Consider the following 17,609-nt stretch of genomic DNA (forward strand, 5'->3'; position numbering starts at 1 on the left):
TGCATTTTTCAATGCTTTTTTTTTTTTAAGGACCCAATGGCAAACCACTTCTGGAAAACATTGCCAAGAAAACTACAGGGACTTGTCCAGGCAATCTCCAAGAATTGGTCATGACTGAACAGAAGAAGAAAAAAATAATAGAGAGCCAATTGGGCGTAGTGATTACGGCAGCAGGCTAGAAACTGGAAGATTTTGAGTTCTAATCCTGACAGATGAGTGAGCATGGGCCAATCCCTCTCTTTCAGAAGAAAACAATGGCAAACTACTTCTGAACTATCTTGCCAAAAAAACTGCAAGGAATATTTTAGGTTATCACCAGTCATCAAAAACTAACTTGAAAGCATGCACATACATACAGTATAGCAATAGCACTTAGACTTATATACTGCTTCACAGTGCATTATATGGCTCTCTAAGCAGTTTACAGAGTCAGCCTATGGCCCCCAACAATCTGGGTCCTCATTTTACCGACCTCGGAAGGCTGGAAGGCTGAGTCAACCTTGAGCCTGTTGGGATTCGAACTGCTGAGCTGCAGCCAGCAGTCAGCTGAAGCAGCCTGAAGTACAGCTAGTAGTTGAAGCTTCTGTGTCGGGATCCAGAGATTTCTGCTGGACGAAGGGACGTATAACCCTCTCCATCAGTGTGCGTAAACTCAGGCCAAAACACCTGTATGCTGGATCGGAAAAGCCAGTGCTCCTCGGAGAACCGCAGGGAATCACCTTTCCCTCCTGTCAGGCACCAGGCCATTCCCGGAAACGGGGAGAGTCTCTTACCTAGCTGCGTTACCTTGGCTCGGCTGCCAAGGAGGGCTGATCCCTCCCTCCCTTCCTCCCGTCCCCTGGCACTGCATGAAGGGAGGAGGAGCTGCTGAAAGAAGGAGCCCTTCTCCAGGAACAGACAGCACAGCAGAGCACTTTGCACCGCTTAAGGCACTAGCTCTTGCATGCACGAACTGCAGAAGGGCCCCAACTGGGCCACCTTCCCCAAATTGGCATGAGGCCTGGAGCCACCACCGGGGCTTCTTCCCAGGTAAGAGTTGGGGCCTTTCCCTCTCCCTGCCTCTCTTCTGCTCCTGGGGGAGGGGGGGCACCTGGCCATGGCATGAGAGATCCCTTATTCCCTTGGTTGGCCAGAATTATTATTATTATTATTTTTGGCTAGTGGAATTTGGATGATTGGAAATGGAAGAGCTTCTTTGCAAGCCATCTTCTGTCCTTTAGCTTGGAGGAGGGAAAGTTGGACAGTGTAGCCCGATTCCTAAGGCTTTTGCCAGATCCATTTGGCTTCTTGGACAGTCTCTGTCAAAAAAAAGTTCTACTTTTCATCCTTTCCTGAGATAGTCCCAGGCTGCTTCCTCATCTACTAATGGGAACAGCTATTAGGCTCCATCTCTTGCTTGGTATCCTGGCATAACTCAAAGGCATAAAGGAAAGAGGAGTGCTGTTTTGCAAGCAGTCGGTGCAAGAAAAGGATGTACCCTGCTAAATTTATTTATCAATGTACAACGTACAACTTCGTACATTGTTTAAATTAACAACACAAGACAGGGATTGGGAATTTGGAAGACAACAGGCAACACAGGTCAGTGTCCAACTCCGGTGTCCTGACCAAAGTAGGCCTTCCATCCATACTTTTGAGATTGGAGGGATAATAAATATAATTTAATCCCACAAAAGGAAGCAGGGCAAAAACTGCCATTGCAAAAGGAAGGCTGGGGTAGTTCCCACTGAAGCTCAAATCTTGGGAGTTAGAAGCCCAGGTGAGAACTGAATATCCGGACAGGCTGCCAAGGGAGAAGTCAGACATCTCCTTCTGAACCTAAAATCCTTGCTCAAAAGATATTATGTTAAGAAATCCTGGCCAAAGGTGATTCATCTAATGCTGTGCTAACTGAGGTTGGGAATCTCCGAAACCTTGTTATGAATGGGAATGCGAAGAGATTACTATACGACCGTTGCAGAAAGCTGCAGGAATTCTTTTTGCTATGTAAGAACAAAAATTGCCATTTGGCACCACATTCAGAAAGCTGCTGCAGCCTCCATTGGTAGTAGTTTTAAAAGAACACCAAGTCTCCAGCCTTCAGATAATAAAAGGTACATGGAAGGAGGTTTGCTGAGATTTCAGGATTGAGGAATAAATTGAAGACAAGAGCATCATTTAGATTTCCAGTGCATAGATTTTTTTTTGCTTTCCTCTATACTGAAATAAATTGTGCTAAATTGGTGCAGAATTTTGTTCATATGGGTGTGAGTAGTCCTTGACTTACAACCACAACTGCAAGCAAAATTTCTGTCGTTATGCAAGGTGGGTGCCCAATTTTTTGACATTTTTGTCTTCGTGGTTAAGTGAATCACTGCAGTTGTTAAAAGAATCATGCATTCATTAAGTGAATCTGGTTTCCCCCATTGATTTTGATTTCCGGAAGCCAGATGGGAAGATCGCAAATGGTGACCTCATGACTCTGGGGGCACTGCAACTGTTGTAAATACTAGACTAGTGAAGGGAAGGACCAGAGGAGACATAGCAGAGTTCCAATATTTGAGGGGCTGCCACAGAGAGGAGGGGAGAGAATCTATTTTCCAAAGCACCCGAAAGACCAGACAAGGAACAATGAATGGAAACTGATCAAGGAGAGGTTCAAACTAGAAATAAGGAGGAATTTTCTGATAGTGAGAACAATCAACCAATGGAACAGCTTTGCCTTCGGAAGTTGTGGGAGCTTCATCACTGGAAGCTTTCAAGAAGAGACTGGACTTCCCTCTGTCAGAAATGGGGTTGGACTAGATGACCTACAAGGTTTCTTCCAACTCTGTAATTCTATGCATTTTGCTGCTTTATAAATTGTGAAAAAAGTATTGAAAGAACAAAATAAATTCCTGAACTAAAATCTCCAAACCACCAAAGCCCCTAAACTCAAATAAGCCTCCTTAATAGCATACTTAGGCATTTGCAGATGCTGGCTCACGAGTTACCTTAAATCAGCACTTGTATTTTTTAAATGGGACTTAGGTAACTGACCACAAAAAATGCTCCCTGCCAACCTCTGTTTTATTAACTGTTTCTTCTCACTATAACAGTGTTTCTCAACCTTGGCGACTTGAAGTCCACAGGACTTAAAGTTGCCAAGGTTGAGAAACACTGCACTATAAGAAGAAAATCTAACCCATGTTATCAAAAATAAGATGATTAACATGATGTCATCACTAGTCAGCATTTATTATGCAACTATATAAAGGTTATTTGCATCCTCGTTAGGTGGGCAGCCGCAGAACCTTGTATTCTGTCCACAGCAGTGGTCAGAAAATCTTAGCTTAAGAAGATAGTGGGGTCTCCACTCATAAACTGCATCACAACTGCAAGCAGGCCTTCTCCAAATAAGCAGGATGATGTTCTTGATTGATTGATTGATTGTTAATGTGCTATCAAGTCATTTTTGACTCCTAGCAACCTCATACAGGTAATCCTTCAGTGGTGGGTTCCTATTGGTTCATTGCGGTACGGCCAAACCGGTAGTGGTTTGGCGGCCTAGGTCGCTGGAAACGGCAGCAACCAAGGCCTGCCACGCCCCCAAACTGGTTCTCCGGGCAGCACCATAGACGCCACCATTTTGTTTTTTGCTTCTGCGCATGCGCAGAACAATTTTTATTTCATTGCAATGCATGCATAGCATGCATCATTCAAGTGCGCACACGGCGTGCACACAAGTAACCGGCAATAGTGCTTGCCGGAACCCACCCTTGTAACCCTTGACTTACAAGCTTTGGTTTAGGAACCGTTCGAAGTAATAACAGCACTGAAAACGGTGACTTATAAGTGTTTTTTCACACTTCTGAACATTGCAACATCCTCAATGGTCTCGTGATCAAAATTCAGATGCTTGGCAACTGGCTCATGTTTATGACGGTTGCAGTGTCCCAGGGTCATGTGATCACCTTTGGGGACCTTCTGACACGGAAAGTCACATGGGAAGCCAGATTCAGTTACCAACCATGTTAACTACCTTAACAACTTCAGTGATTCACTTAACAACTGTGATCGAAAAATGAGGCAAAACTCACTTAACAACGGTCTCGCTCGGCAACAGAAATTTTGGGCTCAATTGTGGACATAAGTCGAGAACTACGTGATAGATTTTTCTCCATAGCAATATATTCCTAGCCTACTCTTTCACACCTATTGTCACTGTGGCAAATGGCACACCTATTGTTACTTCATGGCTTCTTCCCTTTCCTGCCATCTTTCCCAGCACTAGAGCCTTCTCCAAGGAGTCCACTGGTCTTCACACAGTGTGTCCAAAACAATGTAGGCCATTTGAGTCTGGCCAGTTGTACCTTGAATGAAAATTCTGGGTTGATTTGTTTGGTGATCCCTGCTTATTCTTTTCTTGGCTATGCACAGTGTTGTCAATGTCACGGACAGTGGTGGGGATTCATTTTTTTTTTACTGCTGGTTCTGTGGGCGTGGCTTGGTGGGCGTGGCAGGGGAAGGATACTGCAAAATCCCCATTCCCTCCGGATCAGCTGGAACTCAGGAGGCAGAGAATAGACGGGGGCGGGGCCAGCCAGAGGTGGTATTTACCGGTTCTCCGAAATACTCAAAATTTCCGCTACCAGTTGTCCAGAACTGGTCAGAACCTGCTGAATACCACCTCTGATCAGGGGCAAGGGGCTGGAACCGGCCGGGGGGGGCGGGTACTTAGATCTGGTACACAGGGTCGCCCTGGAAACAGCGAAGGACCAGCCCATGGTACTTCTGCCAATGAAAATGGACTCTCAAGCTCCATTTTTGGCGGCCACAGACTCCTGCAACTCTCTGCCAGTGAAAACCTGAGAGGGCAGAGGGTTTCAGGAGGCTGTGGGAGCCAAAAACAGAGCTCAAGAGCCCGTTTTCGCTGGCAGAGCACTTGAGCCACCACAGGCACCCCCGACATGAGTGACTTCAAGCTGGCCACATCCACCCTGGCCACATCCACCCTGAGGTAAAAAACACAAACCTGATGCAGCCTTCAATGAAATCTGAGTTTGACACCCCTACTCTATGTGAATGTTTTCTTGAAATCGCTTGGGAATGCATTCTCCCCCCCCCCTCTTTCTCAAGAGTGAATTATTGATTACCCTCTTTTAGATTTTCCTAGCAAAGCAATGTTAGTCTGGGGCCTGCTAGAATTCCCAATTTTGGGCTATGCCACCTGGGATTTAACGGGAGTCAAACTTCAAAATATATAAAAGGCACCAGGATACTTAGTATTTCCCCAGTTAATGCAATGTCTTATTTGGATATATTTGGCTCTTTAGTGTTCTGAGCTGTTAGTAATTTATATTTTTAGCTCTCCCCTTTTGAGGCAGAAATGACTGCATGTCCCTCCAGTTTTCACTTTTTCCTCCTAACTTGCAATACTTTAGCTTCTGTGGGAGTAAGCTAATCCTTTGGCTTATTCCTGAATCTTCTGTTTCCCAACTGTTAGTCAGAAAGTCTGGGATGCCAACATACAAAATTTCAGAGCTCGTTGGGAAGTGCACTAATAATACAAATACACCCACAAATGAGTCAGAGGAGAGACTGATAAAATTAAGGGGCTTTAAAGGGAAAACAAATGACATCCAGAGAAAAAAAAATCCAAGGTATTGAATATTCTTTGTCCTTTGGGGGGGGGGGTATTTTTCCTTTCTCCCCAAGTTGAATGGAAAAAATATTCAGCATTGCATCTCGTTGTTGATGGGTTTTTTTTTAATCCACCAATTGAATGTCTAGTTAAAAGTAGTCCTCGACTTACAACAGTTTGTTTAGTGATCATTCAGAAATGACAACGGCACTGGGAAAAAAGTGACTTATATGACCATTGCAGTATTCCCTGTGGTCACATGATCAAAATGTGGACCCTTGACAACTGGCATATATTTATGATGGTAGCAGTGTCCCGGGATCATGTGAAGATCTTTTGGGACCTCCTGACCAGCAAAGTTAATGGGGGAAGTCAGATTCACTTACCGTATTTTTCAGAGTATAAGGTGCACCTTTTTCCCCTCAAAAAAGAGGGTGGAAATCTGGCTGCGTCTTATACACTGAATACAGCATTTTTGGCCTCTTGAAACCCCTCCCCCTTTGCAAAAATAGCCGTGCATAGCCTTTAGGAGGCTTCCAGAGTGCTCCTGGGGGTTGGGGAGGGCACAAATGAGTGAAAAATGGGCCACTTTTTTGCTCATTTTTGCCCTCACCCCCCAGGAACACTCTACAAGCCTCCTAAAGACTATGCATGCCCTTTTTTTTGACAAAAAACAGGCCCATTTTCGTGAAAAATGGGCTGTTTTGGGGAGGTCTGCAGAGTGCAAAATCTTTTTTTAAAATTTGGCTCTTCAAAATCTTGGTGCATCTTATACTCAGAAAAATACGGTAACAGCCGTGTTACTAACTTAACAACTGCAGTGATCCGCTTAACAAAGGTGGCAAGAAAAGTCGTAAAATGGGACAAAACTAGCTCAACAAATTTCCCGCTTAGCAACCTAAATTTTGGGTTCAATTGTGGTCGTAAAGTCGAGGACTACCTGTATGGGCTTACTGAAGCTCAACAGCCCGGCAAGAAGGAAACACCAGAAAGTTTCTAACCTTAGGTGTATTTTTCCGAGCTGTTAGGGGCATGTTCCATTCTGCCTGCTATCCCAGCGATTTCATTTTGCTGCCAAAACCTCAGGAGGGTTCTGTCAGTGGGGGCTCAGGGACCGGTTTCTGACCTGCGTATATATATTTCCCCAATTTGCAAAGTTCTTCGATTGCCTGTCCTTTCTGCAGAGCAAAAAATGGAGAGGATGCCAGCTGATTCTAAGAACAGCTTTCTGCCTGGCTTAAGCCCTTGATGGAGCCTCTGGGGAAAAACACTCGCTTTTTTTCCCACCCTGCCTCCTGTGTGTAAAAAAAAAAAAGCATCCTACCAAAATCGAAGAAGAGCGGCTGGGGAGTGAACAAAACTGAGAAGGGGAGGAAGGATAAGCTATTCTTGGTACCTTTATGAGAACGCCCGGCGCAAGACACAACAAGTGCATTCCTGCCTAACTCCGCCAGGCTCCCAGGGAACCGGTTGAGTCTGGGCAGGGTGGAAGCACAAATGACGCCTTTGTCCTCACGGGTCCCAAAAAGCAGGCGGTGCTTTGCTTTTGGGGGCCTCTGAGAGGGGGATCCCTTGGCCTTCAGACCTGTGACCTCTTGCCCAAAAGAAAAGACTGAGGCGTTGACCTTGTTCGGCGTGTAATTACCCAGCCGCTCTCTTAAACAGCTTGGTGCTTGGACTCCCTACATACAGGTGGTAGAATAGAATAACAGAATTGGAAGGGACCTTGGAGGTCTTCTAGTCCAACCCCCTACCTAGGCAGGAAACTCTATACCGTTTCAGACAGATGGCTATCCAACATCTTCTTAAAGACTTCCAGTGTTGGGGCATTCACAACTTCTGGAGGCAAGCTATTGCACTGATTAATTGTTCTAACTGTCAGGAAATTTCTCCTCAGTTCCAAGTTGCTTCTCTCCTTGATTAGTTTCCACCCATTGCTTCTTGCCCTGCCCTCAGGTGCTTTGGCTTACAATTGAGCCCAACTTTTGTGTTGCTAAGTGAGACGGTTGTTAAGTGAATTTTGCCCCCATTTTACAACATTTCTTGTCGCGGTGGTTCAGGTGAATCACTGCAGCTGTTCAGTCAGTAACCCGGTGCTTACATGAATCTGGCTTCCCCACTGTTTTCGCTTGTCAGAAAGTCGCAAAAGGCAACAGTAACAGAATTGGAAGGGACGTTGGGGGAGGAGGTCATCTAGTCCAACCCCCTGCTCACACAAGAGACGTGTACTAGGGATTTGAACTGCCAAACTGCCAACCTTTCTGATCGACAAAGGGTCCCAGGGGGTGTCACGTGACCACCTGATCACGTGACACACACACCCCGGGACACGGCAACGGTCATAAATACAAGTCAGTTGCCAAGCGTCTAAATTTTGATCACAGGACCATTGGGATACTGCAACAGTTATACTGCAAGTACGAAAAACGCCATAAGTCACTTCCCTCCCCTGTGCCGTTGTAACTGCAAACGGTCACTAAATGAGCAGTTGTACGTTGAGGGCTTCCTATATTTCAAAACCTGAAGAGATTTCTGGCCATTTGGCAGGACAGTGAGCCTGAATCCTTCCTTCAGGATGTCATGGATCACCAAACGGGTCAGGTTTTAGGCTGCCCCCCTGAGGATTTCTCCTTGGCTTCCTGGCCTCTGTCTCCGAAGTTTGGTGAGGCCTGTTGAGGAATGAAGCGAGGGGCCTGTTTTGCTCCTGTCTCCTCTATGGGAGATTCCTCCGTCTTTCACTCCTTTCAGACAGGCAAAGCCGGGCCTGCGCCTGGAGCGGGGCAGACGGACTTTGTGTGCGGTGGAGCAGAAAGAATAGGCTGCGACATTCCCGTAGCTTAGAGACCGTTAGTCCCTTTCAGAGTCCCAGCTCCATTTGAATGTAGCTCAGCCCCTGCTTTGCCCTCATGGAGAGCGGCGGGTGGGAAGAGCCGGATTATTTTTACCCATCGGCAGTTGAGTTTGCACAGCAGAGTTCTCACGCTGCCCGGACAACGGGGAATTAGGACCGTTCGGACGGACAAGTGGAGAGTTCCTTTATTGGCGAAGGAAAGGGAAGAATTGCTTCGGCTCTTCCCTAAATCCTGGCGGCCGGAGGAGCAGAGGAAACAACAGGTGAGAGGGCCACGCTGGCCTTTAATGAAGTAACTATAAGAACAAGGCAGCTAGGATGGCAGAAAGACCACACTTTTTTGCCTGGGACCTTGGGGTAGGCTCCTTCCATCCCATAGGGATTTTCCTCCTGCTCAATTGATACCCAGGCTAAGAAAAAAAAACCACATTTTAATGCTAAAGTGCATAGCGGTTGTTTGGGATGCTTATTTTGCAAAGTATGTGTATCTGATAGGAATGGCATATTATCTAGAGCAGGATTTTTATAATATTGTTTCAGGGAGGTTCATAATGGTGTTTGTGTGAGGAATACAGGCTGAGATCTGTGGCTCACACAGAAAGAAGGACGATGGATGTCTTTATTTTTACCCATGCACCAACTCTCCGATAAGTTTTCACATTGTGTTTCCTTCTCAAAGCCCTCCCTCCCTTCCCTCCCTTTTTCTGTCTCTTCCTTCCTCTCTTTCTCCTTCCTTTTTTCTTCTTTTTTCTTCCTTTCTCTTTCCTTCCTTCTTTCCCTTTTTCTTACTTCCATCCATCTGGGCCCTTCTCTTTCCACCTGCCATCCCCTCTCAGAGTTTTCCCATGGCACGTAAAATTTGTGTTCATTTTCCTCCCTGAAAACACAGGCAGGCCGGCCATTATAGTAATTTACAGGCACGTGTCTCTAAAGAGAACAAGTGAGCCGAAATAAAGTCGCTTCAGCTTTAGTTAAGTCTAAATAGATGCAAATTTTAATTTTTCTGAATGAGGAAAAAAAAACTTCACATACTGTTTGCTACTCTACTCATGGTTGCCCTGAAAATCCTACTTGAGCTTTTTCCATCATGTGTTGCCTGGATGAGCTACTAGCCACCTCCCCTCACCAAATAATACAGAGTATAGGCAATTCAGGGTTAAACACTCCCCCCTCCCCCCTGAAATGTGAAGGATGAAGGAAGGAGAATTTTAGGAAACTCCTGCGGGGGGGGGGGATCCCCCTTTTTTTTTAGAATTGGCTAAGCACTGGCTGAGGATACTGCAAACTATAGACCCAAACTGGATTTTGCTTTGCAAAACTGAATTCTAATATTTGTATAATACATTTTATTTCCTCCAATTTTTCCAAATGGCAAAAACTAAGAAGATATTAAAAAACTAATAACAAGAGAAGTTTCCACCTTTCTTTCCATTTGGATGTTATGAAAAAAAAGCTTATTTTGCTATCCTAGGTGCATGTAACTTGGGCATAAGCTCCACTAAACAGATTGGATGTCTTGAGTAAACACGCTTAGAATTGCTGTTTTCATTTAATCAACATGTTATATAGTCAACTCTTATATGCCTTTATAAAGTATAAATATTGTGCCATATTTCATGGTTAAAGTTGTAAATAATTTTTTATTTAACAACACAATAAATACACGTGTGCCGGTCTTCTCTATATTTTTTGCCGGGCGAAGGAAGATTTGACCCAAATATTCTTGTCTATTTATTAATTACATTTATATGCTACCCATCTCACTGTCAAGTGATTCTGTATGGCTTAAAAGTTCCTTAGTTTAATTAATTAGTTAGATATGGCAGACAGGAAAAATCAGATTTTAATTTCTGCTCTTTTTTTTTTCATCTGCAGGTTGAAATGTTGAAATTCTCTGCCGTGCCAATGGTACTGCTGTATTATTTGACTCTCTGGGGTAAGTGTTGACACAGGATCCTTACTTATTGGTCTGGGCTAAATCCTATAGGCATATATCTTGTGAATAAGTAGTCTTGACATCTGCTTGCTGGTTATGCCATAGGTCAGGAATCTCCACATTTGGCAGCTTTAAGATTTGTGGACTTCAACACCCAGAATTCTGGGAATTGAAGTTCACAAGTCTTAAAGTTGCCACGTTTGGAAACCGCTGCTGTAGGTGGATGCAATTAGTTGGCCACACATTAAGCTTTCGACTGGGCAAGCTTGTAAATTTCTCCTAGCTTTGGGGCAGATATTTTGCTTGCCAAAAAAGAGCCATTTGGGGCAGGGATTGTTCAGTTTTTCTGTGGCAGCAGCAGAGACAGGTTGGGAAGATTGAAGCTGCCATCTTCTTTTTTTACAGAATTACTGAATCACTGGTCTGTTTAGACTCTGACAATTTTCCTTTTGTCTGAATTGCACTGGTTGCTAATCTGCTTCTGGGTACAATTCAGTGGTGGGATACGACCGGTACTCTCCAGTACGGGTGTACCGGTCCCTACTGGGAGCACCAGGTACCGTTCTGGTATGGTGCTCTGGAGGGCCCACCCGCCTGCTCTCCTTACCGCTATTTGAGCTGATCGGGGCATTTGCGCATGCGCAGGGAGCTGTGCGCATTCACATGGTGGATGCCGGGCCCTGTTGCAGTGTACTGGTTGCAACAGGCTCCAGAACCCACCACTAGTACAATTCCAATTCAAAGTGCTGGCTATCCCTTTAAACCTCGACATGGCTTGGGGCCAGGTTATCTGAAAGACTATAGTCGTTCCCCACTATATCCAGCTGACCTACCAGGATGGTGTTGGAAGAAATTGTCCACCTGAGTTCAGTTCCAAGTGGGGAGAAAGACACTGGATTCATGGAAGTTGCGTGGAAAGAAGAGTTTAATGGTGGACAAGACTACATGGTTTGAGGTCCTGGGCAAAAAAAGCACATGGGTGTGTGTGAGAGAGATTTATACCCTCTGTTGGGCTTTGAATTTGAGTTTGTATTCTGATTGGTTGTCAGACTCCCATGGGGCCATACAGGGACAACTCTGTAGTCTGTCCTGAGTCCCAAGCTTGGTTGACTCTTGCTGGGTGATGATGTAATGAAAGGGTTTTGGGATGCCTACTATGGCTCTGCCTAAAGGAGGTAGATCTTTGTTATGTAGGATAGACTGGCCCAGGCCTTTATGGCCCATTGACGAAGGTGGGGGGGGGCTGAGTTTCTCCTACCCTTTTAGGGAAATATTCTTCCCTTTTAATATTCCCTAAAATATTTCATTTTTCTAGGAGAGGGGTGGATGCTAACTTCCTATAATGGGAAGGCCATGAAAAAGGACCTTCTCAGCAGTGGCCCTTTCTCGATGAAACATCATCCCCCCCCCTACCAAAGATATGGTTGAATCCACCCTGTTGCTTTTCCAAAAGGCCCTAAAAGCATGGTTTCTCAGTTGGTCTGAGGACCACAAATGGCCATGGAGCTGATCAAGTGGTTGGTTTGATTATGTTGTTATTGCCATGGAGCGGTGGGGGTTCCATTGCATTTTTAAATGTTGTAAGCCACCAGAATCACCTCTATGTTAATTGGGTGGCTACGTAAATTTGTCAAATAAAGGAAGAAAGAAAAGGAGGGAGGAAAGAAAGGAAAGAAGGGAGGGAGGGAGGGAGGGAGGGAGGGAGGGAGGGAGGGAGGGAGGGAGGAGGAAGGCATGGATCTAGTTCTATTTTCTGGAAAGTAAATCTGGGGATGCAGTAAAAATTTCATTAGTAAATATATACTCAGAATCATTGCTGTAAATTGGAAAAATACGCTGTACAATGTCAAGGTCCACTCAATTATGGGCCACTGATTAGTTCTAAAATATGTGATTTGCATGCAGAAAACTCTAAATCCAGTCGAACTAATTTATCTAAATTTCAGAAAGAGTCACTATCAGTCAAAAGAGATAGGATTTAGCTGATTGCAGCTCTACTCTTGCTAGGGTCATGCTGAATTTCAGATTTTGCTTAGGATGGCTAGTCCCGTGCCTTGAGATCTAAGAAGAGCCAAAATTTTGAACTGATACAAAGCTTTGGGTGAATCATCTTCAAATGCATGTATCTGATCCATACATTTCAATGATTATTTGTATGATTTTAGGTTGTGTGTACCAGTGGTGGGATTCTAAAAATTTTACTACCAGTTCTGTGGGCATGGCTTGGTGGGCTTGGTATGGCTTGGTGGGTGTGGCAGGGGAAGGATACTGTAAAATCTCCATTCTCTCCCCACTCCAGGGGAAGGTTACTGCAAAATCCCTATTTCCTCACCTGGGACTCAGGAGGCAGAGAATAGATGGGGGCAGGGCCAGTCAAAGGTGGTATTTACTGGTTCTCCCAACTACTCAAAATTTCCACTACCGGTTCTCCAAAACCGGTCAGAACCTACTGAATACCACTCTGGTGTGTACTGTACAATGAATTTGGTGCTATGCTTAAAGTGTCATGTTAAAAACTGGGAGATGGTGAATTTTAGACCTGCCTTAGACACCAAGCTAGCTGGAGGACTTAGTCACTCTCTTCTCCTAGGAAGGAGGAGGCAAGGGCAAACTTCCAAAAGCTGACTCAAAGGCAAAATAAAAAATAAAAAATAAAAAACCCCAACTCAGTTGTTATAGTACATATAAAAATATGTATGCATGTTTGTGCGGTTGTAAAAACAGACATGCACACGTATACCTAAGCCAAAGAGATAAAGGTAGATTAAGAAGAGGATTTTACTTTGTTCCTCCTACTCTAGAAATCTCAGTGGAACAAAAATCCCAGAGCTCAAAGGGTTAAAAAAAAAGAAGACCTGTATGAAAAGATATACTTTTGATTATGCTTCCCAGGGATGGCAACATCTTGCTCCACAGAGTGGCTTGCCAAGTTTTCTATGTTGCCCACAGGACAAAGCGTTTTCTGTCTGATTGTAACTCATATATCTCTGTCAGTTTCCAACACATTTTAGTCAGGCCATGCATGTAATGACACGCCCTGATCATCCTGTGCACCACTCATGCCCTGGAGGCCCATTACTAGTCCAACTAGGTCACAACAAGAATTGGTAGGAGTAGAGTCAGGCTCTGAGAGCAGCTGGCACCGTGCCACTTCTATCTACTGCTGCAAAAGGAACTCTCAAATGCTGACGGTAGATTCTGGTGGGTCAGTCTTTAAATTTAGCAATAGCAATAGACTTATATACCGCTTCATAGTGCTTTACAGCCCTCTCTGGATGGTTTACGAATGTCAGCATATTGCTTCCCAGCAATCTAGATCTTCATTTTACCAACCTCAGAAGGATGGAAGGCTGAGTCAACCTTTTTCCTATAGAAATTTTTTTTATTTTCCATTTTCATAGCATATAATTACATGTATACTATTACATAGTCAATATCATGTTGTATTATTAAGTAATTACATCAATTCATCTTACCATCAACTACCAAAGGGGGGAAAAACCCCAGTTATTGGCTCTTCTGCTCTCCATACACCATATTTATACCTTATAAGACTGAGTCAACCTTGAGCTGGTTAGGATCAAACTCTTGGCAGTTGGCAGAGTTAACCTGCAATACTGCATTCTAACCACTGTGCCACCAAGGGTCAGAGGAGATTGGGCCAAGATCTGTCTAAAAACTCTACCCATCATCCTTATGATATGTCCAATATATTCTGGATATTTAACAGTAAACAGTAACAGAGTTGGGTGGGACCTTGGAGGTCATCTAGCCCAACCCCCTGCTCATGCAGGAGACCTGTACTAGGGATTCGAACTGCCAAACTGCCAACCTTTCTGATCAACAACCTCAGTGTCTTAGCCACTGAGCTATATTGTCGGAACCACTTTATTTTTTTTAAAAAAAATTGTTGCGTAGGGTTTAAGGAGGGATCTTGAGAACTCTGCTGATAATTCTCAAATATATATTGATCTACAATGCTCCTTGATCATTTAATGATTCCCATGACTCATATTCCAATGCTTTTCTGAGAAAAGTATGATGGGGCATTCTGTAACAGCATTCGTCTTTCCCAGAGAGAAATATCCCAAATTGCTTTCAACAATGAATCTTAACCTTTGGATGTATAAAGTAAAATAACAAGGGAGCAATTGAATATGTAAAAAGTTTCCCAGCTGAATAATTGCAAGCCATCGAATATATCTAGAACGACAGTATTTTTTTTTTAATTGCCCTTCTGAAATTGACATTGACAGCAATTATTATTAGCTGGATTTTTATCCTCAAGAAGCTCAATGCATTTTAATTTAGTGTCCCATTCTCCATCCACATTCTGGACAGAGAGAACCACTGGTTTGAAAAAGAGGTAAAAGAGGCCATCTGTGTCAAAACTGAACAGCCCTCTCTCAACAGAGGGGGAGGAAAATGGCACCACCTATCTCCTCTTTACAACATTTCAGCACTTCCAAGAAGGTTCCACACCCATTTGCACTGATTCAGGTGATCCTGAGGGCACAGATAATCCCCCAAGGGGCCTCGGACTCTCAGAGAGCTAATGACCTACTTTCAAAGTGCAAAGAACCAGATGACTACAAGGAATATAAATCCTTCCATTCCCCAGCATTCAGCCAGAAGTGAGGGTGCTTCTTGGATGAGGAGTGGAACACCTTCAAGAAAAAGCAAAGGAAATCCAATTGCCTTTTGAAAAAGCACCTTTGGGTACATCCATGACCTGGATGATTGAGAACTTCCATAGACATCCACACAACAGTAATTCAGCGAAATAGTTTGAACAGAGAAATAGTAACTCAAGTAAAGGTGAAGATTCCTCTCGTACATATACGCTAGTTGTTCCTGACTCTAGGGGGTGGTGCTCATCTCTTTTTCAAAGCCAAAGAGCCAGTGCTGTCCGAAGACGTCTCCGGGGTCATGTGGCTGGCATGACTAAACACCGAAGGTGCACGGAACGCTCTTATCTTCCCACCAAAGGTGGCCCCTTTTTTTCTACTTGCATTTTTACATGCTTTTGAACTGCTAAGTTGGCAGAAGCTGGGACAAGTAACAGGAGCTCGCTCCGTTATGTGGAGTTAGGGATTCGAACCACTGAACTGCCGACCTTTCTGATCGACAAGCTCAGCGTCTTAGCACTGAGCCACCGCCTCCCCTTAACTCAAGTAAAGGACCCTATAAGCGTCCATGACTAGGTGCAGATTTAATTGGGATCATTTCAGTCCTAGCAAAATCCCTTACCATTATATTACACTTTTCCTTTGATGAAGTTTCTCTCCCATCTACCTCAAGAAAAGTTTTCGCCGGATGCAAACGAAACTTTGCCCCTCTTTGAGACCCATGAAAAGACATTCCTTAACAGGTGTGGCTTCCAAGCATTTTGACCTCCTACTTTCTTAGAAATTAACTCTCCTGAATGCCCAGGTGTGGCTCTTTGGAATGCGTGAGGTTTGTTGCTGGCTGGGCAGAGACATAGTGTGAGTTAATGATTGGCAAAGATTTGGAGGTGGGAGGTTAGCTATTAATAATTTTTTTTTTAAAAAAAGCAGAAGGCAAAAAACAGGTTGAATTGTAAGGCCGAGTTGGAGATGGAGCACTAAGCTCTAAATAGCTGGTGGAACGAGGCCCATGTGTACGGGCAATACTCCAACATCCCTGCGACCCACTTTCCTTGTACTAAATTCCCATGTGAAAATTCAAGCAGCGGTCACAACGCGGCTCGGAATGGATTCATTCCCACCATTGCGATAGGAAATAATAGCCGAAACCTCCCTAGTCTCTCCGCCTGGATCAGAAACGAGTGGCTGTCTGGCCTGCAGCCGGTTCCTTTTGGGAACTTTGGCCTGCCACACTAATATTCTACTCTACTATGCTGTTTCATTAGTGGGGAATTGGGAGGGGGAATAGTAAGGAGTAGAATGTGATGTTTCCAAAATAAAATTCCTTTCTAGAACGTCAAGGTCATCCTTTGTCTTTGCACCTCTGCACCTGACTGGAACTGGATGGGTGGAACTGCCAGCAGGGCAATGGATGATTGGGCCATGTGATGGACTTGTGGGTGTGCGGGCAAGTTAATACAATACAATTGCAGAGTTGGAAGGAACCTTGGAGGTCTTCTAGTCCAACCGCCTGCCTAGGCAGGAAATCCTATACTGTTTCAGACAAATGGCTATCCAACATCTTCTTAAAGACTTCCAGTTTTGGGGCATTCACAACTTCTGGAGGCAAGCTGTTCCACTGATTAATTGTTCTAACTGTCAGGAAATTTCTCCTCAGTTCTAAGTTGCTTCTCTCCTTGATTAGTTTCCACCCATTGCTTCTTGTTCTACCTCAGGTGCCTTGGAGAATAATTTGACTCACTCTTCTTTGTGGCAGCCCCTGAGATATTGGAACACTCCTATCATGTCTCCCCTAGTCCTTCTTTTCCTTAAACTAGACATATTCAGTTCCTGCAACCGTTCCTCATATGTTTTAGCCTCCAGTCCCCTAATCATCTTTGTTGCTCTTCTCTGCACTTTCCAGAGTCTCCACATCTTTTCTACATTGTGGCAACCAAAACTGAATGCAGTATTCCAAGTGTGGCCTTACTAAGGTATTATAAAGTGATATTAACACTTCACTTGATCTTGATTCTATCCCTCTGTTTATGTAGCCTAGAACTGTGTTGGCCTTTTTGGCAGCTGCTGCACACTGCTGGCTCATATTTAAATGGTTGTCCAAGATTCCTCTCACAGTTACTACTATTGAACAAGGTACCACCTATACTGTACCTGCGCATTTCGTTTTTCTTGCCTAAATGTAGAACCTTACTCTTTTCACCATTGAATTTCATTTTATTTGATAGTGCACAATGTTCAAGTTTGTCAAGATCCTTCTGTATCTTTAGCCTGTCTTCTGGAGTGTTCCTGCCATCTTGGTGTCATTTGCAAATTTGATGAGTTCCCCATTTATTCCCTCATACAAATCATTGATGAAGATGTTGAAGAGCACTGGGCCTAAAACAGAGCCTTGGGGTACTCCACTGCATACTTCCCTCCATGTAGATGCAGTTCCATTGAGGACTACATGTTGAGTGTGGTTGGTCAGCCAGTTACGAATCCATCTGGTGGTGATGCTGTCTAACCCACATTCTTCTACTTTATCTAGTAATACGTTATGGTCTATCTTATCAAATGCCTTACTGAAGTCCAAGTAAACTATATCGACAGCAT

At 44.2% G+C, this 17,609-nt stretch overlaps 1 protein-coding gene across 2 annotated transcripts in view; it reads left to right on the top strand.

The window, feature by feature from the left end:
• The first annotated feature begins 852 nt into the window (after window positions 1–852).
• LOC106554258 (laminin subunit beta-1) overlaps window positions 853–17,609 on the top strand; it is a 106,021-nt gene continuing 89,264 nt past the window's right edge. Inside the window, exons 1-2 of one of the 2 annotated variants that reach the window (XM_087708709.1) lie at window positions 853–1,029; window positions 10,329–10,389. In XM_087708709.1, the coding sequence (XP_087564835.1) occupies window positions 994–1,029; window positions 10,329–10,389 (97 nt within the window). In that variant the 5' untranslated portion in view covers window positions 853–993. Of the gene's footprint in view, window positions 1,030–8,519; window positions 8,717–10,328; window positions 10,390–17,609 lie in introns of those variants that run through there. The other variant, XM_087708710.1, reaches the window with a different exon arrangement.

The sequence above is a fragment of the Thamnophis sirtalis genome, unplaced genomic scaffold (assembly GCF_051295495.1).
Source record: "Thamnophis sirtalis isolate CommonGarterSnake01/CBP01778 unplaced genomic scaffold, rThaSir2_p1.2 scaffold_3, whole genome shotgun sequence".
NCBI lineage: Eukaryota > Metazoa > Chordata > Lepidosauria > Squamata > Natricidae > Thamnophis > Thamnophis sirtalis.